The sequence below is a fragment of the Eupeodes corollae genome, chromosome 1 (genome assembly GCF_945859685.1).
Source record: "Eupeodes corollae chromosome 1, idEupCoro1.1, whole genome shotgun sequence".
Taxonomy (NCBI): domain Eukaryota; kingdom Metazoa; phylum Arthropoda; class Insecta; order Diptera; family Syrphidae; genus Eupeodes; species Eupeodes corollae.
In genome coordinates this window covers 53,517,387-53,525,939 of record NC_079147.1, presented here as the reverse complement: position 1 = coordinate 53,525,939, position 8,553 = coordinate 53,517,387, and the positions used below count along the sequence as shown (strand labels likewise).

Genomic DNA, 8,553 nt, shown 5'->3' with positions numbered 1-8,553 from the left:
AAACACAAAAAATGTGATATACTCGTATTTGTTTTCGTAAAAATGCACTTTAAAAACGCAATTATTCAGAGTGAGTCAGTCTCAGCTCAGTAGATTCACAGAACACAGAGTTCCAAATGATTGTTCTTTGGGACAATCGTCACGAATCCACTGTGTGATGCTTTTGTGTTATGTGTCGTGTTTTGAAATGGAAATTTTATTACAATTTTCAAAGTGAGTTGAGTGCGATTCTCAGTTAGCAATTATTCTGGAAGAGTAAAATCTGTCTTTATCTTTAGCTTTTTTATTTTTTAGTGGACTTTTTATTTTTGAGGTTATGGTTGGTTATACATTTTCTCAAGTCTTCGAGATGAGATGACGTATGACGTTTCCAGAGAATCAGCTGCTTCACCCGGCATCGGAGTGAATTTAAATTAAATGAATTTAGAAAAATGAACTTTTTTCGGCGTTGCACAGTGGGCGGTAGAAGTAAAGACTCAATATTCTTTTTGTGGTTTGAGAATTTTTAAAGCAAAAGTAAGGTTTTGTATGGAAAAATCAGATTAAGCCAGCTTTTTATGAAAGGTTTCTAATAGTAACTTTAAATTGAAGGTATAATATTGTGGAAGTTGCTGAATTTATTAAAAATAATGTTGATGATGTATTCACATTTAAAAGTATTGTTGTTGCAAACAAATTGTAATGGTTCCCATTATCAAGTTTTCTGGCAACAACGACATTCCAAGCTTTGAGGGAATAATAAGCTGCTTTGAACCTAACAGTCTTTAATTATTTAATTTAATAGAATTCGCTAAACAGATGAATAGTTATACATTGCATTAGGATTTATGTAGGATCTATGTAACGTTGCGAAATTTACCATTTATAATAAATTCTGCTATAAATTTAGGTCAAAAAAAATAATGTGCCAAGTTATGAAGAACTGATAAGGCTATAATAGTTGTTTTGGCATTTTCAAGTAAAACTTGTGCCAAAACATTCCACGATGTAGGAATCGTTGTTCCAGTGAATAAAACCACAACAGTGGTCTATCGCCCCTTTATGGACAGTGATGCCAACATTAAAAAGATCCTCAGCGCTTTGGACAATCGAGGCGAGTGGGATTTTGGTATGAATCTGAAACTAGGAATTGATTTTATCTGCTCCGGCCATAAGGACCTACACAAAATCGTTCAGAACTTTCTCAGCCCCACCATAAGCTGCTTGGAAGCACACAATACATGGTGATTGTGAAGGCACATTTTGCCAACAGAAGCAATATTCATAAACAGCATTTTGGAATGAGTTTGTTGTGAAAGAAAAAAAATAATGTTCTAAATAAAATTAATTTTTGTTGCAACAATTTTGTTTTTTATTGATTTGATCTTATATATTCTACACAATTAGCTTCTCTTTGGTAAATTGTTCTGCCCGGGTGAAGTGAACAAAGAGGATAGCTGCAGCCAAGCGAGCTTCTAGTTCTTATTGGTTTATGTCGTGAGCCCATTCCACCCGTCCCCGAACTTCAGTTGAAAATCATCCTCAAGACGAGCAAGTGTTACGGCATTGTCTGCGCTGTTATTCTGCTCAATCACAGCACAGGAAAGGATTATCGACTCAAGGGTGTCGACGGCAAAGAAAAATGCTTAGGAGAATGTTTGCACTTCAATAGTTTTCTAAAATTGAATCTTGAGAGAATACATACTATATAGACATTTTCACTGTGTGCTCGTATAGATCTTTGTTTTCCTGAAAATCAACTTTATAAGTACCAACATAAGGCTAAAGTTTGTATATTGCATTTCCAGATACTTTAGTACATGCATTGCAGAGTATATCGAAAGTTTTGCGGGTCATTCTGAAATGTTTTTTTATCAATACAAAATTGGACAGCTGCCTTCTCGGAGTTGGTAAAAAGCGATTTAAATTATTAACATCATTTGGAAAAGCCATTATTGTTTCCTTTTTAACCTGCATTTAGAGGCATTATAAAAATTAGATCACTTTATAAGGCTCTATACAGCTTTTTTAAATAAGACTGTTATATATAGTCCAATTTCAAATCGCTTGTTTTAAGTTGATTCCAGGTAACCAAGTAATTGACAATCGTACATTTTAAAATTGTAGGTCCTCATGAGCATGCAATTGCAGTTTTTGATCGTAGTATTAAAAAGGATGCGAATTAAATATTTTGCACATAGCCAAAAAAAAGATTGAACCCAAGACCTTTAGCATGGCAGTCCAACGTTATTTATTCGGACTTCTTTAATGCTTTTGACCGTGTACAACAAGTTATTCTACTGGAAAAAAAGATTTGGGATTTAATACACATGTATTGTAGTGGCTTCATCAGTATCTTAATAATAGAACACATCGAGTGAAGACAGTTGGGAATATATCTAAAACAATTAAAACTTTCCTAAAGTTCCTTGGCCCACTTTTTTAAAAATTTTGTACACCATCTTAGCTGAACTTTACTGGTAAATTACTTTTTGAAGACGATTTCAAGATAAAGACTAAGAACTTCTGCAGTATGGTATTAAAAGGGTGACAAAACAGGCCTTACCGTTCGTAGCTGTATCTCCTCCACTTTTTATTTCTAATGGGAAATATTGAGTCTGTTAAAGCATTCCACATTCGTGTAGTGCGACTAAAAAAAGAATCTGTACTTTACTGTACGTCCGAAATTGGGCTCATGGGTAAACTGATGGGCATTCCTATAAGAACGGGTATTACGGTTAAATTATTTGAGGGGAGGAATGCAACTGGCGTAAATTTTACCAAAAGGTAAAAAAAACCTCCCAAGGGTACCAGCCACGAACCGAAGCCTGTAAAGACGATCAAGGGAACATCGTAGTAGAACCACAGTCGATGCTGAGAATATGGAAAGATCACTTCTCCAAATTATATAACGGCGATGACGAACCGAATACCGCTGTAAGGGAGATAGAACCACTCAACCTCGGCGACGCAGATCAACAATTCCGCCTACCCGACCTTGACGAAGTGAAGATAGCTATATCTAAACTTAAGTCAAACAAAGCTGCTGGAGCTGACGGCATCACCGCCGAACTATTCAAAGCAGCAGGCGATGACTTGGTAGGGAGCATGCACCAACTCATCTGCAAAATTTGGTCGGAAGAAAGCATGCCCGATGAGTGGAATCTCAGCATAGTGTGCCCGATACATAAGAAAGGACCCCCTCTAAACTGCGCCAACTACAGAGGCATCAGTCTCCTTAACATTGCGTATAAGATCCTCTCTGCCGTATTATGTGAACGTCTGAAGCCATTCGTCAACAACCTGATTGGTCCTTATCAGTGTGGCTTCAGACCAGGAAAGTCCACTATCGACCAAATATTCACACTACGGCAGATCTTGGAAAAAACCCAGGAGCTTCAAATCGATACCCACCATCTCTTTATCGATTTTAAAGCCGCGTATGACAGCATCTATAGGGAAGAGCTCTACCGATCAATGTCTAGTTTTGGCATCCCTGTCAAACTTATCCGTTTGTGCAGAATGACGATGAAGAATGCACGCTGCTCTATCAAGGTCGGAAAAGATCTTACCGATGCATTTGATGTCAAAAAAGGTTTTAGACAAGGCGATGCACTGTCATGCGACTTCTTCAACATCGTTCTGGAAAGAATTGTGCAAAACTCAACCGTCAACACTAGAGGCACAATCTTCCAAAGATCCATCCAATTACTCGGATACGCAGATGATATTGACATAATTTGAAGATCAAAGCGTTTTTGAGCATTGCGACGGAAGCGAAGAAGATGGGTTTAGTGGTCAATGAGGGCAAGACCAAGTATATGCTGTCATCAAAAAAGGACACTGAACGACGACGTCTTGGACAAAACGTCACCATGAACAGCTATAACTTTGAGGTAGTTAAGGACTTTGTCTACCTAGGCACCGCTATTTTTGGTCCCGTACGCATTGATGGAGAATGGAGGAGAAGATATAACGACGAGCTGTACGGGCTGTACAGCGACACTGACCTAGTTAGCAGAATCAAAGTCCAACGGCTTAGATGGCTAGGTCATGTAGAGCGGATGGACATCAATGCTCCAGCCCGGAAGGTCTTCGAATCCAATCCCGAGGGACGGCGCAGTAGAGGAAGACCGCGACTCAGGTGGCGCACCCAGGTGGGAGAGGACCTCAACCAACTTGGCGTGCGAAACTGGAGACAGCTAGCTAGGGACCGAGCTGGCTGGAGACGCTTGTTGGTTGAGGCCCAGGTCCGCCCCGGACTGTAGCGCCACCTTAAGTAAGTAAGTAGTAATGCAACTGGCTATTTCACTAGAACATTGCTTATGAAAATAGCGATAAAATAATGACAGACATGAAACAATACGTCGGTGTTCAAGAGATACAAAAGTTTCAGTTAAACAACGATCACCTATCAATTTTAGAGCTGTTTTTTTTAATTCTGTCCAAGAGACTCAAATGTGTTATTGGAGCACCTTCCCAGATATGAGAATTGTACTGGAGTTTCGGACGAATATAAGCTTTATAGCTTGTAGCCAGATCAGAAGGGGTAAAAACTTCATTGGTGTATCCGAGTAATCGGAAGATTGTGCATTTAGTTTTGACGATTTTAAACATTTTTTTAGAACGATGTTGAGAAATTCGCATGTACTGTGCCTTGTCTGAAAATTTGTTTGAAATCGTTTCCGATCTCTATAGAGCAGCGTGCATTCTCCATCGTCATTATAAGTTTGACTTAGATCAGAAGGTAGAAATTGATAAGCTTATCATATTTTACCTTTGCAGTTCCATTTGCGAAGAAGTGGGATGTAAGTCTGAAAACGAATATGAAAGGCTAGAAGAAGACATAAGATCATTAATAAAAAAGAGAAAATGTATTGGATAAACAACATAGCCCTGGGGCACACCAGAATTTATTTTATGAATTGCAGATTTAAAACAATCCAATTCAACTTGTATTGATCGATTAGAAAAGTAATTTCTAAATAAACGAAGAAGAGATTAATCAATACCAAGAACACGCAATTTTGATAAGACAGTTTGGTACCAAAGCCTATGAAATGCTCTTGAAATAATCTTATTTTCTCCAAAGCCATGTTAAGATTTGTTTGACTGTTTGATTAGATAAACCATCAAATCACCCGTGAACTTATAGCTGCAAAAGTCGTACTGTCGGTCATTAAGAAGCTTTCGATCTTTGAATTAGGAAGGGACGTAAGTGGAGGTTAGGAAGATTCGCCTTTTTGGGATTGGGTTATGCAAATGCCATTAGCTCGGAACGAAACCTGAGGAATCTCATATCTGGGCCAGCGGGCTTACGTACGTTAAGATCTCTTAGTACTCTTGACTCAGTACGAGTGTGAAAAAATATTGGTCCCATAGAATCACTAACGCGCTCGAGTACAGATTGATTCATAACACTTACTGATTTCGTTGAACTGGCATGGCGGCGCGATCTTTGACTTTCCTGGTTTGAAGCCACACTGATAATATTTCCCAAGCGGGCTAAATAAGACACTTAATTTAAATTAATGCTAGAAAAACCCAAAGTTGGATAAATATTTAATGCTCATACAGTTATGAATTCAAAATGCCACACAGGCCAGTTCAGCTTAGTGCTGTTTAATTACAACTTAAGGGTGCATGCACATGAAGTTGCACTACAATAAATACCTATCATGTTGTTGCCGAACGGCTTCAGCCGTTCATATAATACTGCAAAAAGAATCTTATGTGCAATGTTCAGGAGACTGATGCCTCTTTAGTTGGAGCAATTCAGAGTCTCCTTGCTTGTATATTGGCCAAAGTATTCTGAGATTCCACTCATTGAGCATGTTTCTTCCAACCCTATTTTGCACATAAGTTGGTGTATGCTCCTTACCAAGTCTCGCCTGCTGCTATGAATAATTCAGCAGCGATGCCGACAGGTTCAGGAGCTATTTTCGATATCAGTTTCGATATATGTAGCTATCTTCACTTCGTCGAGCTCGGGTATAGGCGGAATTGTTGATCTGCGTCGCCTAGGTTGAGTGGTTCTATCTCCTTACAGCGGAATTCGGTTCGTCATCGCCGGTATATAATTTAAAGAAGTGGTCTTGTCATATTCTCAGCATCGACTGCGGTTCTACTACGATGTTCCCCTGATCGTCTTTACAGGCTTCGGTTCGTGGCTGGTACCCTTGGGAGGTTTTTTTACCTTTTGGTAAAATTTACGAACCTAATTCCTGTTGTGACCTCCCTGTATCCTCGATCGCGCGCTTCTTATGCTCTCTTTTTTTCCATCTAAGAAGCCGGTGTTTCTCTCTCCTCTTCTGCTCGTAGAGCTCGCGAGCAGCTCTAGTCCTTTTATGCAGCGCCATATGACTTCTTAAAAGATGTTTGTTAGAGACTCAAGTTTTGGACTCATTCTTGATTTAAGCTGAATCAGCGATAAGAAAGGTTGACAAAATTTCTTGCATCTTTAGATAAATCTTTAAATAAATCCCAAAGTCAAAACATAAACAAAACAAGATATGAAGATGAAGTAACGGCTATGAGCAAATTTCCTCGATCCCTAATTTGAGATGAAGTGTATTTTTAATGGCATCTATGGATTGTTCAAGGCTTTCTGATTTGTTGAAAGAACCGAGGAACTAAGTTTTAAATCTTCATTTTGAAAAGTTTGCTTACACCATTAAAAGATGCTCTTCTTTTTAACATATTTGGAGAGAAGTATCATAAAGCATGTAATTGCTTGTTTATCGAAAGCTTCGGAAAAAAGTTGAGTTGTGGTACAGAAAATATTAAACAGCAACTTTTAAATACCAATACATTGGCTGTTGTTTAAGTCGTATATTTGACCAAAATCTTAAATTCTACAAATACAAACCTAAACATTACCCAAATGAAAGAAAGCTGAAAAATGTTAGAAAACAAATGCCCGTTTTATTGCGTCAACCTTAAACTACATAATATGTGTATAATTTCATAATTTGTACAACAACGAATAGTTATAACTCAGCTTTGATATCCCTGCTGGCGAGTTCCTTCAAATGTGATCTATACTGTTCCTCGGTGAGGAGACTTGCCCGAATTTCATTGCAATGTTCTGGTTTGGGCAAAACAATCGCCAAGTATCCATCTCCGATCTCCGCCATCAATTCAGGCTTATTAACAATTCTAGGATTGACTTCAATTAATTTTCCTCTGATGCAACTTGGAACTTTGTAGGTTTGTCCATTGTTTCCAGTGATAAGAGCTAAAGTCGAATCCTGCTGCAAGGCCATTCCACCTTTTTTACCTTTGCCACTTACTTGATTGTGGCTGCGGTCCATGTTGCCGATGTTAAAGGAAATACTCTCGATGCCATCCTTGAAGACAGGATGCTCTGGCGCCAGAGAAATCAGACAAACTCGATTGGAGTGAAAGAGCACTCGGTATGGCTCCGCCTTTGCTCCCGGCTTAATGTAATAGTAGCGAGTGTAGAATCGATCGACAATCGAGGGATTATCCTCGATGTATTCTTCGGTGATCGAAGAAACTGGAAGACCACAAATCTCTTCGGGTTCTTGTTTAAAATAGAACTCGGCAAAAGGATCAATTGGCATTTCGTTGTTCATGGTGTATTGTTTTTTTTTTTAAGTGTTATTTTGAATTTACATGAAAGGAGTTCCAGGTTGTTGCATTTTCTCTCGAATGACCTTTTGCTTCTCAAAGGCTTTAGCTCGATTTGCTGCTGATCTGTTGACACGTTCCTGTTTCAAGCACTTGACCAAGAGACTGTCCAGTTCGTTGCAATAGCCAAGAAAGCGACCAAGTTTATTCTACAAAAAAAAAGAAAATAGGATACGTTAACTTAATAAGTTGGATCTTTTGGGGAAGATTGCTTGCCTCTGCGTGACAGTCTTTTAAATCGTTGATAATTTTATTACATTCGGGAGTGTGCAAATGTGATGAGAGATCTGTGTGCATTTTCCACGACAAAAGATTAAAGAAAATACAAAATCAAAACACAAATTTCAGTTTCAGACGTAATACACAAGAAAAATATTCACTGACAGTTCGAATAATGCCCACCATCAAAAACGTGAGAGATGTTGAGAATGAACTTTTAGGTGTTATTGAAATAGGTGGCAATGAATGTAAGGGTCTGTGTTAAGATTTCAAAGGAAAATCAGAAGAAATCATAGAATATGTGTAGAGACTTTTCCAGAAATAAAATGATTGCGAAAGAAATTATATTTACTTTGTTTTTATGTTTTTGATTGATTATACGAAAGCCTTCCACAAAAAATCAAAAAATACAGAATACAAACAAAGCACAAACTTCAGAAACGTTCAGATGAAAAAAGCTATATTAATTGTTTATATTTTTGGATCACCAATGAAATAGCTGTACAAAATTAAATTCGGATAGAACCCAAATCATTGTTTTATAACATCTATATGAAAAATGACATTTTAGTACATTGACGGATGTTCTGGTGGCGCTAGTGATTTTCCTATATAATCAACTCTACCAAAATAAATAATGTGATGATAGCTTTGCTGATGGCACTTCAATCGTTTCAACGAACCGACTGTAAAGAAAGCCAA

General features: G+C 38.0%; 2 protein-coding genes and 1 long non-coding RNA gene across 3 annotated transcripts; 1 reads left to right on the top strand and 2 right to left on the bottom strand.

Annotated features, from left to right (window-relative positions):
• Window positions 1–47: 47 nt before the first annotated feature.
• Window positions 48–903, top strand: LOC129939086 (uncharacterized). The gene is made up of 2 exons (XR_008780505.1): window positions 48–213; window positions 279–903. It is a non-coding gene; the product is annotated as an uncharacterized LOC129939086 (long non-coding RNA).
• A 5,978-nt stretch (window positions 904–6,881) lies between these two features.
• On the bottom strand, window positions 6,882–7,577 carry LOC129938648 (protein Abitram). Its single transcript, XM_056046320.1, has one exon. The coding sequence runs from the start codon at window positions 7,575–7,577 to the stop codon at window positions 6,969–6,971; it is 609 nt and encodes a 202-aa protein (XP_055902295.1). The 3' UTR covers window positions 6,882–6,968.
• Window positions 7,578–7,583: 6 nt separating this feature from the next.
• LOC129938649 (COX assembly mitochondrial protein 2 homolog) lies at window positions 7,584–8,025 on the bottom strand. The gene is made up of 2 exons (XM_056046321.1): window positions 7,849–8,025; window positions 7,584–7,781 (listed from the first exon to the last, which is right to left on the bottom strand). Exons 1-2 carry the CDS (start codon window positions 7,927–7,929, stop codon window positions 7,614–7,616), a joined length of 249 nt encoding a protein of 82 aa, XP_055902296.1. The 5' UTR covers window positions 7,930–8,025; the 3' UTR covers window positions 7,584–7,613.
• Window positions 8,026–8,553: the final 528 nt, after the last annotated feature.